This window comes from Amblyraja radiata, chromosome 10 (assembly GCF_010909765.2).
Source record: "Amblyraja radiata isolate CabotCenter1 chromosome 10, sAmbRad1.1.pri, whole genome shotgun sequence".
NCBI lineage: Eukaryota > Metazoa > Chordata > Chondrichthyes > Rajiformes > Rajidae > Amblyraja > Amblyraja radiata.
Window position 1 is genome coordinate 11,844,771 of NC_045965.1, and position 23,180 is coordinate 11,867,950.

The 23,180-nt window shown below is 43.3% G+C and overlaps 1 protein-coding gene and 1 long non-coding RNA gene across 2 annotated transcripts in view; one reads left to right on the forward strand and one right to left on the reverse strand.

The window, feature by feature from the left end:
* The window catches only part of LOC116977519 (regulator of G-protein signaling 5-like), a 37,144-nt gene extending 15,383 nt beyond the window's left edge, over positions 1–21,761 (reverse strand). The window contains exons 1-2 of the mRNA XM_033028017.1: positions 21,606–21,761; positions 3,923–4,033 (exon numbers count right to left, since the gene is read on the reverse strand). Coding sequence (XP_032883908.1) covers positions 3,923–4,033; positions 21,606–21,649 — 155 coding nt within the window. The 5' untranslated portion in view covers positions 21,650–21,761. The remainder of the gene's footprint in view (positions 1–3,922; positions 4,034–21,605) is intronic.
* On the forward strand, positions 1,849–14,430 carry LOC116977520. Its single transcript, XR_004413234.1, has 3 exons — positions 1,849–1,860; positions 7,381–7,384; positions 14,367–14,430. It is a non-coding gene; the product is annotated as an uncharacterized LOC116977520 (long non-coding RNA).
* Positions 21,762–23,180: the final 1,419 nt, after the last annotated feature.

Genomic DNA, 23,180 nt, shown 5'->3' on the forward strand with positions numbered 1-23,180 from the left:
AGAGCAAATAATAGAAGGTAGGCTGTTTATTTTTACGTTAAAAAGGGCTTCTTAAGATCCCTTTATACAAAGTTTAATGTTGCGAGTAGCTAATTTTGGGCCCATTATATCCCGCAGTATTTTTCTGGGCATTTGAGGGCACAAATCTACCGCAATGTGAACGTTCTAAACCAGTGCGTTCACAGGATTTAAATGGACTTTAATTTACAGCAATTAAACACTAAATTCCTTCCATTTGGCCTATAAATTAATGTAAATGAGATTTTTAAATCATGTTTTATTGTGCATTATTTGTGAATATTATTTGGACACTTAGGCTATTTAAAAATGTTAATCATTTATTAAGAAATGGATAGATGTTTAGATCTAGTAATTGAAGTTTGGAATTAGCTACAAGTAGGTAACTAACTAATTATATGCTTTAATTTCAGGTCATCCAAGTAAGATTATTTTATATTTGTTTCAGAATGCTTCAATCTATGATAACTGAAAGTTTCATTCAGTTCTCTTAATTTTTAAGAAAGTTATGGGCTTTTGACTGTCCACGATCACAGCTTTTTTGTTATGTCCATAGAAAATCAATAGGGAACAAGATGCTAATTTCCGAGTATGAAAATGGCCATAACTTTTTAAATACTTGAGATATGAAAGTGAATTAGGTGTCGAATTAAACTTATTTTTATGCTTTATCTGATGGGATAAATTGCAGACTTTATTTTTTAAAACATCAACATTTTGTAACATTGCTACAGGATAGACTGTAGAAATCTATGACAATTCCAAATATTATGAGTACAATAATGTTCTTATGCTATCCTTAATATAAACATCAATTATTATTGCTCGATTAAAAGATTCAGCATGGAAACAGACTCTTCGGCCCACTGAGTCCATGCCAACCATCGATCAAATTAGTTCTATGTTATCCCACTTTCTCATCCACTCCCGACACTAGGGGGAATTTACAGAAGGCCGATTAACCTACAAATCCACCCGTCTTTGGGATGTGGAAGGGACAATTTATAATCTTTACAGAAGCCAATCAACCTACAAGCCTGTACTTATTTGGAGTGTGGAAGGAAGGAAACCGGAGCACCCGGAGAAAATCCACACGGTCAGAGGGATAACGTGCAAACTCCACACACACAGACAACACCCAAGGTCAGTTTCAAACCCGGGTCTCTGGTGCCACGAGGCAGTGGCTCTACCTACTGCGCCACTGTGCACCCTTTCCTACTTTGAGATAAAAGGCAATAGAATAGTTTGTTGAAAAACTGCAAGGCTGCTAAATGGTACAAGGATTGACAAGCAGCTAAACCAGATGGTTGGTGCAAATATTATGTTAAATGGAAATACACAGATTGGAAATACACTGGCTACTTAGTTAGATAAATGGACCATGTTCCTATGATTTACTGTGCTATTGGACATTGTATTTTGGTCGGACTTCTAGTAAATTGTAAATGGACATTTCGTAGAAGGCACTTGGAATGATGCACACAACATGTGGCGACCTGAAAGGTACATCTGTAATTCGAAGCTTATCTCAGCTAGAGTCGCAGCTGTTCCTGGAATACCACCAACAGCCCATTTTAAATTATTGCCATTTCGCTTTTTCTCCCTGTTGCTTTATGCTCAGAATGGCCCTTAACAATGATGCATGACCACTTAGGGAAACGAGAGAGGCAGTTCCACGTTAATTCACTTATATTGGTCACTTTAGGGGATTGTTGTGAAATGATTTTGGCTTTATTTGCTGTCGTCTTTTAAAACACATGCTCTTTCCCTTCAGGGTACAGACATTAGAATTAAGAAACCAAAGTCATTAACTGCACGTATTTCAGCCCGCTTGTTTACAATGTTAACTTAGCCGCGAGGTATTACTCTCCCCACCAAAATAAAGATGAGCGTTCTGGTCCAAATTCTGAGCAGGTTATTCAGACAATACAATTCTGAGGGTGTGCAGAGAAGATTTTCAAAGAAGACTTCAAGCTGTTGTTTGGGTTTTTTTTTTAAAAGATTCAACCGACATAATGTTCAGCATGGACATTGTGGGCTGAAGGGCCTTTTACTGTGCTGAACCACATAGAATGCAGAACAGAACACAGAACAGCACAAGTATCAGGCAACTGAAGCATCCTAAAGCAACCAGAGAGCAGTCTGAAGAAGGGTCTCAACCTGAAACGCCACCCATTCCTTCTCTCCAGAGATGCTGCCTGTCTCGCTGAGTTACTCCAGCATTTTGTGTCTATCTCAAGTTTAAACCAGCATCTGCAGTTCCTTTCTATACAATCTTGAACTACTATAGGACTATCTTTGATAAGGATTTACATTGCACTAAAGGGCTGTCCCACTTGGGAGACCTAATCCGCGAGTTCTGGCGAATTTGCCCTCGACTCATACTCGCAGCATGGTCCACATGAGGTCGTAGGAGGTCTTTGTAACTCTCCTTCATGCTCGAGAGTAGTCCCCCAAAGGTCGTCATGGAAAAAAATGGATACTTTTTTTACTCGTAGGAGGTCGGCACGTTAGTCGTAGGTAATCGAGGGTAGTCGTAGATAGTCTTCATCATGGTCGAAGGGAGGGTGAAGGAGATCGAAGGAAGTAGTCTTCACTCTCCACTATTCGGTGTCCAATTTCCCCCGAAGCTAGTCGTAGCTAGTCTTCAACATAGTCGAAGGAGGTCTTCAACATGACATATTTTCAAACTCTCCTAAACTCTTCGAAACTCGCCAATTAGGTCGCCCAAGTGGAACAGCCCCTTTATGTATCCGTACTCTGTAAATGGCTCGATTGTAATTATGTATGGAGTTTCTGCTGACTGGATAGTACGCAACAAAAGCTTTTCACTGGACATAGGTACACGTGACAATAGACTAAAGTGAACTGTAGGACAGGCCCTTTGGCCCACAATGTCTGCACCAAACATGATGCCAAGACCATCACCTCTGTGCCCATATCTCCCCATTCCCTGCATATCCATGTGCCTATCTGCATTCTCATCCACTCTCTTCCAAAAGTCTTATAAACACCACTATTATACCTGCTTCAACCATCACCCCCAGCGGCACGTTCCAGGCACCCACTTGAGTAAATTACTTGAGGTTGAACGTTGAGTCATACAGTTTTAGATCAAGCCCATTCTTTTAAACATCAGCGCTAGGGTTCGTTTCACCATTAGGAATTCTTGAGCATACCTTACTTTTGTATCACATGTAATGACCCAGGAAAGTCAAGTCACGAGTGTTTTATTGTCATATGTCCCGAAACAAAACAAAGAAATCCTTATTTGCAACAGCACGACAGCAGATATGTAAACATAGTACTCTGTAAACACCATAATGAACAACAAATAATTGTACATACATGTGTGAGTGTATACGTGTGTGTCTATGCGTGTATGCATTTATGACAAACAACAAGAGCGCAAAGACAAAAATAATTCCCCCCCCCCCCGAGTCCGAGTCTATTTGGAGGTTGTAGTGTTTAATAGCCTGATGGTTGTTGGGAAGAAGCTGCTGCTGAACCTGGAGGTCATGGTTTTCAGGCTCCTGTACCTTCTTCCCAACGGCCAGGGTTGTGTGCGTCTCTGATGATGCTGGCTGCCTTGAGGCAGTGGCTCCTGTAGATCCTCTCGATGGTGGGGAGGTCAGTACCCATGATGGACTGGGCAGTGTTCAGCAATTGTTTTGGGGCGTTCAAGTTACTGAACCAGGTCGTGGTGCAACCAGTCAATATGCTTACGCCAGTTGGGTTTTCCACCCCACCTCCCCCCACTCTCTCCCATTCTATCCGATGCAGAACGGCCTGACCTTGTAGCCTGACCCTCATTACTTTGCCTCTGGTTCTGACAAAGAAAATAATTCCCGTTATTTAAAACCAAACCCCTTCTCTCAAAGAGAACAATAGGATAATTCATTACCTTGAAGGCTTGGCTGTCTTCTCCGCTTTGTCAGAGTACGGGATGATGTAGTCAGTGATGAGCTCAGGCTTCTGCAGCAGATATCCCAATTTGGTTTTTATTCCTTTGGCCCTGGGAAGATAAAACAGCAAAGTTAAGGGCGCTGACAAGAGGAACAGCCGATGCCGGAACCTCAAGCAAAACGTGAGTTGCTGGAGGAACTCAGCGGGTCAGGCAGCATCTGGGGAGGAAATGGATAGATTCGGGTCAGGATATTCCTGTTGTCCATTTGAAAATGTAATGGGAAATAAAGATTTAAGGGAAAAGATTTAATGAGGAAAGATTTAATAGGGGGCAACTTTTTTTACATAAAATCTGGTAGGTTTATGGAACATGCTGCCAGAGGTGTTAGTTGAGAGGTCCTATCACAACATTTAAAACACATCTGGACAGGTACATGGATAGGACAGGTTTAGAGGGATATGGGCCAAATGCAGGCAGGTGGGACTAGTGTAGATGATACCTTGGTCACCATGGGCAAGATGGGCTGAGGGGCCGGTTTCAACGCTGTATAACTATCTTAGTTGAATTTAGTGATACGGCATGGAAACCCGCCATTCAGCTCACCGGGTCCACGCCGACTGTCGATAACCCGCTCACAATGTTATACCACTCACATCCTGCACACTAGGCACAATTTACAGAGGGCCAATTAACCTATCTACCTGCACATCTTTGGAATGTGGGAGGAAACCGGAGCACTAAGGAAACCACGTGACCATAGGGAGAACGTGTAGACTCCACGCAGACAGCACCCGAGGTCAGGATCGAACCCGGGTCTCTGTCTACAGTGGCAATATTCTTCCCAGCCGGTGTGGAGAGGATTGGGTAGTTGCATATAGAAAACACGTTTGGCACAGACATTGTGGACTGAAGGACCTTGTCCTGTGCTATGTTCTATGGGGATAATTGCTACAGGGAGAGGTTCGACCGACTTGGATTGTTTTCTCTGGAATGCCGGAAGTAGAATGGAGACCTGATACAAGTTTATGAAACTATGCGAGGCATAAATACTGTAGAAAATAGAAAATAGGTGCAGGAGGAGGCCATTCGGCCCTTCGAGCCAGCACCGCACTCATTGTGATCATGGCTGTTCACCCACAATCAGTAACTATGCCTTCTCCCCATGTCACTTAATTCCACTAGCCCCTAGAGCTCTATCCAACCCTTTTAAATTCATCCAGTGAATTGGCCTCTGCTGCCTTCTTGAACTGAATACATTTAATTAGCCAAGTATGTATACATACAAGGAATTTGCCTTGGTGCTTTACTCGCAAGTATCACCATGATATACAGTAGACAATTACAAATAAAACATTATAATCTGTGGCAGAGAATTCCACAACTCTCTGGGTGAAAACTTTTTTTCTCATCTTCGTTTTAAATGGCCTCCCCTTTATTCTTAGACTGTGGCCCCTGGTTCTGGACTCCCCCAACATTGGGAACATTTTTCCTGCATCTGGCTTGTCCAGTCCTTTATAAGTTTCTATAAGATGCCCTCTCATCCTTCTAAATTCCAGTGAATACAAGCCCAGTCTTTCCAATCATTCCTCATATGACAGTCCCGCCATCCCGGGTATTAACCTCGTGAACCTACGCTGCACTGCCTCAATAGCAAGGATGCCCTTCCTCAAATTAGGAAACCAAAACTGCACACAATACTCCAGATGTGGACTCACCCGGGGCCCTGTACAACTGCAAGACTTCTTTACTCTTATACTCAAATCCTCTTGTTATGAAGGCCAACATGCCATTAGCTTTCTTCATTGCCTGCAGTACCTGCATGTTTACTTTCAGTGACTGGTGTACAAGAACGCCCAGATCCCGTTGCACTTCCCTTTTTCCTAATCTGACAACATTGAGATAATAATCTGCCTCCTTGTTCTTTCCGCCAAAGTGGATAACCTCACATTTATCTACATTATACTGCATCTGCCATGCATCTGCCCACTCACCCAACCTGTCCAAGTCACCCTGCATTCTCATAGCATCCTCCTCACAGTTCACACTGCCACCCAGCTTTGTGTCATCTGCAAATTTGCTAGTGTTACTTTTAATCCCTTCATCTAAATCATTAACATTTATTGTAAATAGTCACGACCCCAGCACCGAGCCTTGTGGCAATCCACTCGCCACTGACTGCCATTCTGAAGGGACCCGTTTATTCCTACTCTTTGTTTCCTGTCTGCCAACCAATTCTCCATCCATCTCAACACCCTACCCCCAATACCATGTGCTCAAATGTTGCCCACTAATCTCCTGTGTGGGACCTTATCAAAGGTTTTCTGTGCCTTTCTACACTACATCCACAGGCTCTCCTTCATCCATTTTACTTGTCGCATTGCTTGCTGCTGCAGCTTTGGAGAGCTGCCTCCTGGCATGTCAAAACATCAACTATTTTGATGTTTATCAACATTTTAAAATTCCGTAGAAATTGTTTCCTGTTGCACAATAAACATATTAAATAATCAAACAACAATTTAAATATCTACTTCTTTTTGCCAACAAGCATTGTGTACAAATGTACAAACGATATCTCATGGCAGATAGTTCAAACAGTGAATTGGTGAAGTCATTAGACAGAATGGGACACAAAGTGCTGGAGTAACACAGCCGGCTAGGCAGCTTCTCTGGTGAACAAGGACAGGCGACCTTTCAGGTCGGGACCCGTCATTAGACTTAAACCAACATGGGACATGAAAGTGCTTTACTGCAAAAGAAAGACACAAAGTGCTGGAGTAACGCAGCGGGTCAGGCATCCTCTCTGGAGAACACGGAGAGGTGTCAGTGTTCGGGTGACAGGTCGGTACCCTGCGCTAGACTTATACCAGCATGGGAATGAAGAAGGGTCTCGACACAAAACGTCACCTATTCCTTTTCTCCAGAGAAGCTGTCTGTCCCGCTGAGTTATTCCAGCTTTTTGTTTCTATCTTCGGTTTAAACCAGCATCTGCAGTTCCTTTCAACAAACGGGAAAGTGTATGAAGATGCCCCAACTCAGCGGTCTAATTTGCTCATGTTTGGCCTATCTCTGCTAAACCTTTCCGATCCATGTCCCTATCCAAGTGCCTTTTATATAGTACCCGCCTCAACTACCTCCTCTGGCAGCTCATTCCATATACCCACCACCCGATGAATACACACTTTGTACACACAAAAGAAAAGGACACAAAGTGCTGGAGTAACTTGGCGGGTCAGGCAGCATCTCTGGGGGACATGGATTGATGATGTTTCGGATCGGGACGCTTCTTCAGATTGGTTGGGGTAGGGTAGGCTGGAAGAGAGGAAGCACGCGAGGAATCGCCACGCTCTGGCGCCATCTTGCCAGCATTTTAGTCCAACTTACAAAATGGAGGACACAAGCAGTCTACTCAGGCTCGTACTTGAGAAGAGGGAGTTGTCCCAACACAAACAGCTGAGGAAGGTGGATCTGCATTCTTTGGCGCTTGGAAGAATAAGGGGTAATCTTATTGAAACATTAAGATGCTTTCATGTGTGGAGTCTCGAACAAGGGAACATGCTTCTAAAATAAGAGGGTGCAATTAAAACTAGTGTGTTCTGGAACAACTTCTTGCAGGGAGTGGTGAATCTCTGGAATGTTCTAGGAGACTGTGGATGCTAGATCATGTGAGCTATATAAAGGGGAGATACGATACAATAGAACTTTATTTATCCCAAGAGAGGAATTGATTTGCCAACAGTCATAAAAACACAAAATATATGAAATATTAAATTAAAGTGATGAGTGGAAAGGATTGGGGATGTGCAAAGATTGGGGAGGGGAGTCAGTCTCAGTCGACCCATGACAAAAGGGGGAGGAGTTGTACAGTTTGATAGCCACAGGGAAGAAGGACCTCCTGTGGCGTTCTGACCTGCACCTTGTTGGGATTGAGGTCTCTGGAGATCTGATTCACAAGAATTGGGGTCAGGAGCAGATTAGTCACTGTTGCAGTGAATAACAGGGCTGGTTTGAGAGTCCAAGTATACTACTGCTCAAAACAGAATGAAAAACTCCCAGGCTCCAATCACGACAGCTTACTAATAAATGACGGCTTTATCATTCAAATCATTTATTAAAATCAATTCACGAGGAAATGCAGATGCTAGAATCTCGAGCCAAACACAAAGTGCTGGAGAAACTCAACGGGTTAAGCCCCTGTCCCACTTGTCCGAGTTACTCACGAATTCTTCCGAGTTTTCCCCTTGATTCAAACTCGGAGAATTACGGTAATAGCCAGCCGTAGGTACTCGGGGCTATTTTATTTTTTACTCGTGGACATTTTTCAACATGCTGAAAAAACTTCCTGACTTACCTGATGCCCCAGTGTCCTACAGCTGGCATTACGAGCCGCTACAAAATATCTAAGGATGCCTACGGGCTCCTACGGACATTCGCAGAGTTTGAAGCAAGGGGAAAACTCGTGAGAATTCGTGAGTAGCTCGGGAAAGTGGGACAGGGGCTTAAGGCAGCATTTGTGGAGGGAATGGACAGGTGATGTTTCGGGTCTGGACCCTTCTCCTGACCCCTTACCCACTCGTGAACGTACCCAATCCTTCCTCTATCCCATCCCTCTTCCCCCTCACCCATATCCCTCCCTTCGCATTTACATTTCACTCCTCCTCTTCTCCGACACCCTTTTGTCTCCTTTTCACCTCAAGTCACTTTCACTTACTTCACTCATCAGCCAATCATCCCACCTCACCTGTATCCACCTATCACTTGCCAGTCATAGTCACCGAGCCAATAGAGTGATACAGTGTGGAAACAGGCCCTTCGGCCCAACTTGCCCACACCGGCCAACATGTCCCACCTACATTAGTCCCACCTGCCCAAACCTCTTCTTGTCCAGCTTTCTTCCTCACCCCCCTACAATCAGTCTGAGGGAGGGTCCCAACCCAAAGCATTACCTGTCCATTCCCTCCCCAGATGCTGCCTGGCCCACTGAGTTCCTCCAGCACTTTGTGATTGACCCAGAGTGGGATGGTGGGTGAAGGGCCAGAATGAAATGTAATGAACACCATCGCATAGTAGGAGATTCTGCCCACTTTCATCAGGTCAAATACTTCCAATGGGAAACACGATATTCTGACGCTAATATTCAGCGCTACCAATTGGGGAGGAGTTTTTGGGCAAATTTGTTGATACTCCTAGACGAGGACTCGCAGTTCTAAACTGTCCAGCCAAGGAGACCTTCCCCCCGGTACCCACAACGTCAAAGGATAGGAAACGTTTAGCGGGATATGGACCAAATGTGGGGAAATGGGATTAGTTTAGATAAGACATCTGGGAACCTGAGAGGCAACGTTTCCACACAGATGGTGGTGTGTGTATATGGAATAAGCTGCCAGAGGAGGTAGTTGAGGCAGGTACTAGAACAGTATTTAAAAGACATTTGAACAGGTACATGGACAGGAAAGGTTTAGAGAGATGGGCTAAATTGGGTAAATGGGACAAGCTGAGTTGGGGCATCTTAGTCGGCAGGGCTGAAAGGCCTGTTTTCATGCTGTACGACTATGACTCTATCAATATCCCTTCACTCGCTTAATCCTGTTAATATGGATGTGCCCTCTAATACCCATATTGTTGACACATGTCCACAGGACCAAACACAACCTGTACACATATTGACCAAACACAGGGGCTATCTCTTCTTGCAGTTTCTATATATTTACAGGGAGGCTTAAAAGCTCTGGTGTTTGCTTGTTCACCTTTTATAAAGCTGCAGGTTTAATGCAGCCATCCATTTCAGCCCTATTAAATCTCTGATTTGCATTTATCGTGTTTACAATGCTCGTTTCTATGAGGGTTAAGTGATGGACAGCCAAGATGGATTTCCTTCTGTGGCAAAGAAAATATTGAACATTGAACTCCCGCTGAATAGGACAAAGCAAAATATGATTTATGTTGTCGGCCCTGTTTTCACAAGATCGTAATTGATGGTAGTTGAATTAGGCCACTCAGCCCATCAAGTCTACTCCACCATTCAATCATAGCTGATCTATCTCTCCCTCCTAATCCCATTCTCCTGCCTTCAACCCATAATCTCTGACACCCATATTAATCAAGTCTATCTGTCTCTGGCTTAAAAGCATTCACTGACTTGGCCTCCACATCCTTCTGTGGCAAAGAATTCCCCAGATTTGTTAAATTGTTCTGATCTTCTCTATCTTTCAGTCTGAAGAAGGGTTCTGCCCCGAAACATCACCTACACCTATTCCATGGTGGCATGGTGTTACAGCACCAGAGACCCGGGTTCAATCTTGATTACAGGTGCTGTCTGTGTGGAGTTTGTACGTTCTCCCTGTGACCTGTTATAATGTTGTGCCTTAAATAAAGGCACAACACTATCCATCCTCCACTCTTCCAATGACTCACCCATATCTAACAAAGATACAAAACTCTCGGCCAAAGCCTCAGCAATCTTGCTCTCATAACACCCCTGGATACATTTGGTCAGGACCTGGGGATTAATCTGCATTGATGCCTTTACAGCATCTTTCCTTCTCATGTTGCTATGGACCAGGATTTCACTGTCCCCACCCCCGAACACGAAACCCCTTCTGTGTACATCTCCACAGTAACTATCGATGCCGTCTTCATGTCAAACAACACAGATGTCCTTGCCATGAGAAACTGCGGTACTGTTTTAGTTTTGGACATGCAGCGTGGAAACGGGGCCTTTGGCCCACCGAGTCCGCACTGACCATCGATTACCCGCACACTCCTTCTATCGTACACACAGAAGTCAAATAACCTACAAACCTGCACGCCTTGGGAATGTGGGAGGAAGCCGGAGCACCTGGAGAAAACCCACGCGGTCACAGAGAAAAAGTGCAAACTCGGTACAGAGAGCACCTATGGCCAAGATCAAACCCGGGTCTCTGGCGCTGTGAGGCAGCAGATCTACCACTGCGACATCCCAGAAATTGTACAACAAAGTTGCCCTTGCCTTGAGAAATAACAGTTCTGCTTATATATATATATATATCAAAAATTACTATTTTGTTCACATAGGTTCAGTGTGAATTGTGGCTCACACATCCTGCCCTTCTTCCTTAAAGTACAGTGCAGGGAGGAACTGCAGATGTTGGTTTAAACCAAAGATAGACACAAAATGCTGGAGTAACTCAGCGAGACAGGCAGCATCTCTGGATAGACGGAATGGATGACGTTTCGGGTCGAGACCCTTCATCTGAAGTTACTCCAACAATTCGTGTTTATCTTGGCTTAAAGTACAGATTAATGTGTCTTCAGGAGAATGTGCTATGAAAAATGCATTGGGAAAGCAATAGCATGTGTACATGGATCCTGATAAGTGCACCACAAGCTTGCCAAAAAAGATAGCTTATCCAACGACTTCTGTTGACTGCTTGTTATGAACAGCCCTCTCAAAATATCTTTGTTTGGCTCAGCCAGTCTCCAGTGCTGTCTGTATGGCAGACATGCAGAAGTTCCAGTCTCACACGTCTGCCATCTTCTCTATCCTCTTAATCTCATTTCCTTCATCCACCCTAATCCATCTTTAAATGTCGACACGAGTTCTGATTTAATCGCTAGCTGTATGCAAAATACAATTTCCCTGCTCTTCGTCCCAAGTCTCCATCATCTTATCTTCATTCTTGATCTTAAATCACTTATGCTGGAAATGCTATTTTGCCAACCCCAGATGTTATTGTGGTCAGGCCTAATTGGGTGATCTCAGAGGCATGTGCAAGCAAGCAGGCGGCAGGGTTAGAAAGGTTGTTGACCTGTAACGTTGAGCCCGTTTCCCTCCCCTCAGACGCTGCCCGACTTGGTGAGTAGGCCTGGTCGTCTATCTGGCAATTGAAACTGTGTTTTCTTTTTGTTTTTTTTTTAAATATTAATTTTATTAGAAGCAATTGTACAAAGAGAAAGTAATCGACATAACAGTTATACAATTTTCGTACTGCTTCCATTTTAACATTTTATAAACTAATAACTAAATCGGGGGAAAAAGGAAAAAGGAAAAAAGGGAAAGAAAGAAGAAAAGAAAAAGAAAAGAAAGAATTTCGAGAAAGACACGAAAAAGAAAGCAAAACCCCAGAACTAACGAAAAAGTGAAAGAAATGGAGATATATCCCACTGCCCTTCCATACGCCCGCTCACCCGAGCCTAGGGTCTGTTTTGAGTTTGTGTTCTACCATTATATTGTTGAAGGAACAGTCTTAATGGATCCCACACAGCTGCCAAGTGGGAAAGCACTCAATCAATTAATTAATCAATCACAACGGGCAATAACAACATAGGAACAGGCCCTTCGGCCCACAATGTCTGTGCTGAACATGAAGCCAAGTTAAACTGATCTCATCTGCCTGTAAATGAGCCACATCCCTCTATTCCCAGCACTTCCATGTGCCTATTTAAAAGCCTCTTAAACGCCACTATTGTATCTGCTTCCACCACCAACCCTGCCAATATGTACCAGGCACCCACCACTCTGTGTTAAAAAAAAAAATTGCTCCACACATCTCCTTTAAACTTTCCCTCTCTCATCTTATGCCTATGCTCTCTAGTGCTTGACATCTCCACCCTAGGAGAAAGGTTCTGACCGTCGACCCTATCTATGCCCCTCGTAATTTTATGTACGCCTATCGTCTGGACGCAACCACCGGTGTGGCAGAGAAAACAATCCAAGTTAGTCCAGCCTCTCCCTGCAGCTGAAGCCCTCTAATCCAGGCAACATTCTGCTAAGCCTTCTGCACCCTCTCCAAAGCCTCCACATCCTTCCTGTAATGGGGCGATCAGGACCGCACGCAACACTCCAAATGCGGCCTGACCAAAGTCGTACAGAGCTGCATCGGGACTTCCTGAGGTATGGGCCCTTAATGGTGCCGTCTGCATGGCAACTGGGCAGTAGCAACATTATTTCGTCTATGGGGGGGGGGGGGAAAGAGAAAGGCTGGAGGCAGCACCAAGATACCCTGGGAGTGGCACTGAAGTGTTGATCAATGTTTCGTTTAATTTCAAGATACAGCATTAAAACAAGCCCTTCGGCCCATTGGGTTCTTGCCAACCATTGATCATCCATTCACACTTGTTCTAGGTTATCCAACTTTCTCATCGAATCCCTACACATCAAGGTGCTTTTTCCTCCCAGAGGCCATGAGGGCTGTAAACTCCTATCTCACCAGGGACTAACTTCACTCTACCATTCTACTGTTTTTTTTAAAAATTGCTGATTTTATTTTCCCTTTTTCCTTCCGCCCACAATATTTAATATGTAAAAGAATATGCGATTTTCTTCCATTTTGTTTGTATTTTGCACAAAGTCCACGAGCATTGCCACTTTTCATTTCACTGCACATCTCGTATGTGTACTTGACGAATAGAAACATAGAAACATAGAAATTAGGTGCAGGAGTAGGCCATTCGGCCCTTCGAGCCTGCACTGCCATTCAATATGATCATGGCTGATCATCCAACTCAGTATCCCGTACCTGCCTTCTCTCCATACCCTCTGATCCCCTTAGCCACAAGGGCCACATCTAACTCCCTCTTAAATATAGCCAATGAACTGGCCTCAACTACCCTCTGTGGCAGAGAGTTCCAGAGATTCACCACTCTGTGTGAAAAAAGTTCTTCTCATCTCGGTTTTAAAGGATTTCCCCCTTATCCTTAAGCTGTGACCCCTTGTCCTGGACTTCCCCAACATCGGGAGCAATCTTCCTGCATCTAGCCTGTCCAACCCCTTAAGAATTTTATAAGTTTCTATAAGATCCCCTCTCAATCTCCTATATTCTAGAGAGTATAAACCAAGTCTATCCAGTCTTTCTTCATAAGACAGTCCTGACATCCCAGGTCCTCCCAATAAACTTGACTTGACTTTCCCCCCCAGATCTCAAAAGCAAAGAGCAAGAGATGGATCACTGCGGACCGGAGGACCACGAGTTACTTGCCAGATCTGACGTCTTAATCTTGAATAATTTACAAATACACACTAGTTCTATGCTATCCCACTTTCTCATCCACTCCCTACACACTAGGGACAATTTACAGAGGATTGATTAACCTACAAGCCCACACGTCTTTGGGACGTGGGAGGAAACGGGAGAACCCGGAGGAAACCCACGCGGTTACAGGGAGATTGTGCAAACTCCACACACAGACAAACCCCGAGGTCAGGATCGAATCCAGGTCTCTAGCATTTTGAGGCAGCGGCTGTACCAGCTGTGTCGCACTGAATGAAATACATGGATGGAAGGAGAATCTATATATTTCCATTATTTTGCATCCAAAATATTGAACATTGAACTCCAGATGTTTCACCCCCTTGGATTAGAGATATACAGCACAGAAACAGGAGCCTTCAGCCCACTGAACCTCTGCCGACCATCTACACTAATCACATTTACTCGTGTCAATTCCATATACCTCTGTGCCCTAGATAGACACAAAATGCTGGAGTAACTCAGCGGGTCAGGCAGCATCAACGGAGAAAAGGAATCCAGATAACACCTTCCAGCTTAATAACATCCTTCCAATAGCTGAGCAACTAGAATGGTGCACAGAATTCCATGGGCACTCACCAACGTGTTGCACAATTGCAAGGTGACCTCCCAACCGCTGTACTCAAAGCCTTGACCGACGAAGGCAAGTCATTGAAGGCCCCACCAAGCACCTTCCGCACAACCCTGTCTACCTATGTTATCACTTCCAGGGAACTCTGTGTCTGTACTCCTTGTCTCTAAGTTCTAATGGGAAGCCGAGATGGATAAGTACTTTGCTTTAATTCCATTGAAGGACACAACACACACACACACCAACATGGCAAACAGCTTTCCATTAAAGGAAGCCCATTTTTACTGAGCACAACTTCTGCAGTAAAGCTAAATATCTGTTTTCTTTTATTTTTCACATTCAAAACAAGGAAAGGAAGCTAAAAAATAATGGGTCTGAAGAAGGGTCTCGACCCAAAACGTCACCCAGTCCTTCTGTCCAGCGATGCTGCCTGTCCCGCTGAGTTACTCCAGCATTTGTGCCTCTCAAATATAATGGACCAAAATGCGCTACAGTTGAAATCAATTTTAAAGCATTTCAACCGTTTAAATGTCAACACAAAAGTAACTGAAGCTTCAGCCAGACACACACTGTAAATCCATCAGCACCCCCCCCCCCCCACCCCATCCATCCAAAATCTACTGGAGAAGGGTTTTTTTCCTTGAGTTTCTTGCGTAATGAGTATATTTCACACACATGGGACACAGTATAAATATGGTATTATATTTCCTTAAAGTTAGCTTTCAGATGTTTTTAACCCAGAACAGTTAGCACCAAGTCCCACAGCATAATCTAATAAATATGATTTGACATTAATTCACGGCAATGTGAAGCATAGGGGCAATTCATCAGCTGTAGGAAGGAACTGTAGATGCTGGTTTACACCGAAGATAGACACCAAAATGCTGGAGTAACTCAGCGGGTCAGGCAGCATGTCTGGAGAGAAGGAATAGGTGACGCTTCAAGCTGAGACCCTTTTTCAATTCATCATTCCTGGTTCGCAAACAGGAAAAAACATTGAAGTTTTTTAAGATACAAATGAATCTGACCTTTACAAACTGAAAGGCGTGCAGGTTAATTGGCTTCTGTAAATTGTCCCTAGTGTGCAAGATAGAACTAGGATGGAAGGTTGGTGCGGACCTGGTGGGACAATGGACCCGTTTCCACGCTGAACGCAAACTAAATTTGCATTCAACCCAAACTGATCTCAATAAACGTTGATTTATTTTGGCAGTAGAATATTAAGATCCTGTCCTAAAGCAACTCTCCTGAATGTTCTTCAACGATAACTATGGCTACGCTTGATTGATCTTTGATATTTAATCATTATATTTATTTTTATAGAGAGACAATGAGAGGTTTGACTTCAATTAACGGACTTTACAGGCAGTCGGGATCATTAAAGTGCTTGTAATACGCGGTTGAACACTTTAGCAGAAGTTTTTATTGAGGGCTACAGACCACAAAGCTGGAAACATTATTGATCTAACTGTAGGGAACGAAGTTTGAGGAGATGAGTAGTCTCTTTCTGATCTTCTATATCACAAAATCACCCAATCTTGCCATCAATGTTAAATCTTCACATTAAATATTGTATCCTCTATCCAAGCACAGTGGACGGCTTGATTGCATTCATGTATAGTCTTTTCTTTGTGTGAGTGTCCAGTGGGACAGTCTAGGACCAGAGGGCAGCTACTAAAAATAAAAGGACGTTCCTTTAGAAAGGAGATGAGGTGGAAATTCTTTAGCCAGAGGGTGGCAAAGCTGTGGAATTAATTGTCACAGACAGCTGTGGAGGCTAAGTCTTTGGGTATTTTTACAGGAGATATTGATTCTTGATTTGCAAGGGCGTCAAGGGTTATGGGGAGAAGGCAGGAGTATGGGGTTGAGAGGGAAAGATAAATCAGGCGTGATTGTATGGCGGAGTGGACTCGATGGGCCGAATGGCCCAATTCTGCTCCTATAACTTATGAACTTTGATAGGACAGCACGCAAAGGCTTTTCATTGTTCCTTGGCACATGTGACAATAATAAACTAAACTAAACTTTGGGGACAATTCACTCTTTTCATCTGAGATGATAGTGACCTATGATTTATCACAGTGCCTACATCAGACACATTATAGAATGGATGGGTAAGTGGATTATTCACTTCCACTCGTAATCGATCATTCTAAGGGAATGGATCCGCTGCATTTCAATTTCCTCATCCAGTACCGATCAGCAGTAATAAATGGAACTAATCCGGAGGCATATTTCCAGCTTTAATATCGGACCGTTCAGGGTACATAGAAACATAGAAAATAGGTGCAGGAGTAGGCCATTCGGCCCTTCGAGCCTCTACGCCATTCAATATGATCATGGCTGATCATCCAACTCAGTATCCTGTACCTGCCTTCTCTCCATACCCCCTGATCCCTTTAGCCACAAGGGCCACATCTAACTCCCTCTTAAATATAGCCAATGAACTGGCCTCAACTACCTTCTGTGGCAGAGAGTTCCACAGATTCACCACTCTCTGTGTAAAAAATGTTTTTCTCATCTCGGTCCTAAAAGATTTCCCCCTTATCCTTAAACTGTGACCCCTTGTTCTGGACTTCCCCAACATCGGGAACAATCTTCCTGCATCTAGCCTGTCCAACCCCTTAAGAATTTTGTAAGTTTCTATAAGATGCCCCCTCAATCTCTAAATTCTAGCGAGTACAAGCCGAGTACAAGCTCAAATGTCCTCCCATCGGAAACCTGGGTGCGTCTGCAACACAGCTTAATGAGCGATCAGAGCCTGGGTCTTGGTTGCTTTTAAAACACACTATCAGTAGGAAAGCTAATTGAACGAGACAGTCAAGAAAGGCAGGGACGATTTACAATTTTTACTGAAGTCAATTAACATATAAACCTGTACGTCTTTGGAACGTGGGAGGAAACCGGAGCACCCGGAGGAAACCCACGCAGTCACAGGGAGAACGTACAAACTCTGCTCAGATAGCACTCGCAGTCAGGATCAAACCCGGGTTTCTGGTGCTGTAAGGCACCAACTCTACCGCTGCACTACCATGGCAAATACATACATCACCCAGGCCACACTCTCATTTCAGCCCTACCATCTTTTTGGTTGCACCAAGGATTTGGGGCTTTTTTAGGCATGGATTATTAATTTATAGACATCTTGTTTATTATATCTTATCTATGTGTATTGTATTTACAGACCTGTTTTGCTGCTGCACGTAAGAATGTCAGTGTTCTGTTATCTGTTCATATGACAATTAAGTATCACTGTTTATGTATAGTATTAACCGATTCAAATGGACAGCATGCAAAACAAAGCTTTTCACTGCACCTCAGTACACGCGACTTCCAAATCTGAAAATTGCTACAGATTTAGGTTCGTTTATTTTGGTTTAGTGATGCAGAATGGAAACAGGTCCTTTGGCCCACTGAGTCCACGCTGACCTTCGATCACCCATTCACACTAATTCTATTCTACATCAGAGGAACAATTTCCGAAGCCAATTAACCTACAACACCCGTACGTTTTTGGAGCTTGAGAGGAAACCGGGGACTCCCCGGAGAAAACCCACGAGAACGTACAAACTTTGCACAGACAGCAGCCTCAACCTTAGTCAGAATCAAACTCCGGTGTCTGGCACTGTGATGCAGCAACTCCACGGTGTGCCACTGTGCTGCCAATTTGGTGGGCTTTCTTATATATTGTTAATCATTAATTATTTTCTTTTAATCAACACACGAAAGGTCCCAACCCGAAACGCTACCCACTCCTTCTCTCCAGAGATGCTGGCTGTCCCGTTGAGTTACTCCAGCATTTTGTGTCTATTAACACATGATGTTTGTTGTTCAGATCAATTAACGCAGCAAACACATGTTGCTGTTCATTCAATATTGAAGCCGTTCTTCACCTGGGGTGAATGGATAGGACAAATATTGTGATTAATTCCCATTATATCCAGACCCACGGCCTTTGTTTGTAACAGGACACATTAAACCTCTTGGATTTCCTCATCCAAGCCAGAGGAAGTCATAGATGGCCGGGCAAAGTCCTTATTAATTCAGAGCCAGACTGAAGCTAGTTAGTTTACTGATCAATTGAAAGATACAGCATGGAAAAAGGCCATTCGAGTCCATACTGACCATAACGTCTGAAGAAGGGTCCCAAACCGAAACATCACCTATCCATTTTCTACAGAGATGTTACCTGACTCGCCGAGTTACTCCAGTATTTTGTGTCTATCTTTGGTATAAACCAACATCTGCAGTTCCTTTGTATTCCATTCAACATTAACTTTGAGGTGTTATTGTCAGCCTTGTGCATTGGGAATTTAAAAGGCAGTCCATTTATAAGCAACCCGTAACATCAACGCTAACATTCCTCTTATACAGCCATTGTCAAGACTAGCAAAATGGTCGCGTGTTGTTACTAAAGTGGGGCATAAGCATTGGCAGAAAACGGACACAAAGTGCTGGAGTAACACAACGGATCAGGCAGCATTTCCTGAGGGCACGGTTAGACAAGGTTTCGGGTCGGGACCCTTCCTGAATCCCAAGTTATGGTGTTTTTTATGTAAACCAGCATCTGTACTTGTTTGTGTCGCAATAAGCTTCGGGGGTTTTTACAGCACTGGAAAATGGTGATAACTATTTTCTTGGTATTAAATTTAATATTTTGGTAATTATGTTAAAGCAAATAAAATTGAATTAATACACATGATCAGTTTTAACGGTGTTTTTTTAAAAAATCTTAGCACATCATCAGTGACTATGCCCAGCCAGTATTCATTCTGTATATTTTAATGGATGACTTGATTCTGTGTTAATTCTGTATATTTTAATGGATGACTTGTTCAAATCAGTTGCGTTTGAAGCGTATGGTATGTTGAACACTGAGATACAAGATGAAGTCATCTTGTGCCGAATTTGTGGATATCCAGTGTTAAAATCTTTAATCGGACTTTACTGAACTTTATCTTGCACAACCCGTTGTACCCTATATCTATACACTGCGGACGGCTTCATTGTAATCATGTATAGTCTTTCCACTGACTGGTTAGCACGCACCAAAAAAGCTTTTTCACTCTACCTTGGTACATGGGACAATGATAATAAACTAAACTAAAATTATCCCTGAATATTTATGTTACTTGATTCTTTTCTGTCTATTAACACATGCCGAAGTAACTCAGCGGGAGTTTTTACAGAAGCCAATTAACCTACAAACCTGCACGTCTTCTGAATGTGGGAGGAAACCGGAGAACCCAGAGAAAACATAAAATGGTCAAAGGGAGAACGTACAAACTCCTCATAGACAGCATCCGTAGGCAGTATCGAACCCGGATCCCCTGCGCTGTAAGGCAGCAACTCAACCATTGTGCCACCCATTTCCGCCAACACTTTGTGTTTTGTTCAAGATTCTAGCATCAGCAGTTTCTTGTGTCACTATAATAATTATACTATATATTTTCTTTAAAAAATACATGGCTTAAATCAAAAACATTTCACTTCAAACCACATTGGAGTTTGAAGTGAAATAGCAAACAAGATACGGACTGCAATTTAATTGGCAACAACACTTGTGTAAGTTTTTTGAAGAAAATGTGTTTGATTTTCTTCCACATAATTCGGAACAATTTCATTTAATGAATGATTTGAAGTCTTGCAATTTGGAGATGACTTCAGCGATATAAATACATCCCATATCTCATTTGTTTGCTTGTTTCTGGAGTTAAAATAACACAACCCCTCTTGGTAACATTTCTGGTCCATAAAAGTTGCCTTTATTGAAAACAGGTCTTTCTGGCTTTTATGAGATTTAGTTGAGTAAAAACCTCCATCTACACCACACTGCCTTGGCAAGGCCACCAGCAAAATCAAGGACCAGTCCCACCCCGGTCATTCCATCTTGTCCCCTCTCCCAACAGAAAAGAGGTACAGAAGTGTGAAAATACATACCTTCAGATTCAGGGACAGTTTCTTCCCAGCTGTTATCAGGCAACTGAACCATCTTACTACCAACTAGAGAACGGTTCTCACTATCACTGGCCTTTATCTTGCACTAAACATTATTCCCTTTAATGATACATAATTGCTGGAGTAACTCAGCGGGTCAGGCAGAATGATGCTGCCTGACCTGTTGAGTGACTCCAGCATTTTGAGTCTATCTTTAGTATAAACCAGCACCTGCAGTTCCTTCCTACACATTATTTCCTTGATCCTGTATCTGTATTGGCTTGATTGTAATCATGTATAGTCTTTCAGCTGACTGAATAGCACGCAATAAAAAAAGCTTTTCACTGTAGCTTGGTACACATGACAATAATAAAACTAACTTTAGTTAAATAATTAAACTAAAAGTTTATTTCTGTTAAGATAACAAGCTCCACGTTTTCAAGATTAATTGAAGGAATGATACACAGTCAACAGATCAATATTTCCCATTACATAACACCATTATAAACTTGTTTTTGATCGATCCATTCATTAACGCTTTACAGCATAAAGGGCATGCACTATAGAGAGAACAACACTTTATATCCCTTGAAGGTATACCATTAACTGTGAAATATTGCTTGGAGTCGTGTAATTTACCATTGGAAGCCCCAAATCAGTGAAAGTGCCCAGACCCGAGAGATGTCAAGTCAATTGTTAAACTTCGCCTGAACTTCACCTTTAGTTCCTCAGTCGGAAGAAGGGCCCCAACGCGAAGTGTCACCTATCAATATTGTCTAAAGATGCTCACTGAAGATAGACACTAAAAGCTGGAATCACTCAGCGGGTCAGGCAGCATCTCTGGAGAGAAGGAATAAATAGGTGACGTTTCGGATCGAGACCCTTCTTCGGACTAAAGATGCTGCCTGACCTGCTGAGTTTTAGCAACACTGCCATCTGAAGTTCCTTGTGTCTCAGTTAAATGCAATTGATAGTCCCAGTTATAGATCTCCAAATCACACAGTGACAGTCTTAGAATTAAAACTAGCTTTAAATGCTGCCCTGTCCTGTGCAACAGACTTTAATTGACCTGTTGAATAGACCTGGTGTTAATTACTACGGGACGATAATAGCATCTCGTTCACATTGAGTCGCGGGAGCTAGAAACCGGCGCATGTTTTTTTCTCACCTTTCGATGCATGTCGCTGGTAACGCGGCTAAACCCCTGCACATATTTTTTGCCGGCTCTTGTCACTGTTCACCAAATAAAAGTCTGGCTAAACTTGAAGCTCCTCCTGGCGAGGACTGCAGAGTCTTGCGGATTATATACAGACTCTCTTCCCCTCTCCCAGTGACGCCGGCTAGCTAACCAATTACACATCCTACACAAGTGATTACAGTCCAGGGACCGTTTGGTTCTCTGCGAAGTGAGGGGAACTGGAGACTGTAGCCTCCGGCAGGAGCAAAAGAAAGGTCAAACACCGGCAAAAAACAAAATCTTATCAGTTCTTCTAAAAAAAAGCCCCACACACAGATGTCCAACAGATTAAATCGAATTCTACTTTCCTAAAAACTACTTATTTGCTACACCCAACCCGTTTGTCGGCAGAAATCGATGTAATGATTTCATGCTGTGAATATCCTGAAGAGAAATTCCTATATATTTGACAGTGTGAAACAATGACTTCTTTCTATGTGTCAGTGAAAGTAAACCGGTGAAGGAATTTCCCAACACATTGAAAGTATGCTGAAGGACAGACACCTTGGGAACTGTAGACAAAACTTGCTGATGGTGGAGGAAGTTGTAGTTAGTGAAACTTTCGTGAGATTTCCCAGACAATGCAGGATTTTGAGCTTCAAGCTAAAAGGGAGGGGGATAGTGATGGAGGGACAGGGGTTTGGGGTGGTATAGTGGTAGAGGGTGTGTGTGGTGGTGGGGGGGGAGGTATAATGGTAGGGGGGGGGGGGGGTAGAGGAGGGGTAATGTCGGGTAATGTCGGTAGCGAGCTCGTAGGAGTCAGTAGATGTTTCGTAGCGGCTCTTGATGCCAGCCATAGGAACTCGGGGCATCGGGTAAGTCGGGACGTTTTGTCAACATGTTGAAAAATGTCCACGAGTTTAAAAAAATAGCCCCGAGTACCTACGAAGGTTATTACCGTAATTTTCCGAGTTCGAATCAAGGGGAAAACTCGGGAGAGTTCAATGAGTAACTCGGGAAAGTGGGACACGGCATTTAAGTGCAGCCTGAAGGAGCTGTCCCACTGTACGAGCTAATTCAAGAGTTCTCCCGAGTTTCCCCTGATTCAAACTCGGAGAATTACGGTAATAGCCGCTCGTAGGCTCTCGTGGACATTTCTCAACATGTTGAAAAATCTTCACGAGTCTTCACGAGCTTACCGCGTTTCCCGAGTACCTGCCATTAGCGTTACGAGCCACTAAGAGACATCCACGAGCTCCGACGAACCCGCTACGTACATTCTACATGCTTACCACGAGTTTGATTTTATTTTTAAACTCGGGAGAGCTCTTGAATTAGCTCGTACAGTGGGACAGGCCCTTTAGTAAGAACGATACCATATCTGAAGATAGATACAAAGTGTTGGAGTAACTCAGCTTTTGGTGTCTACAGTGCATTCAGAAAGTATTCAGACCCCTTCATTTTTTCCACATTTTGTTACGTTACAGCCTTATTTTAAAATGGATTAAATTATTTTTTTTTATCATCAATCTACATACAATACCCCAGAATGAAGAAACAAAAGCA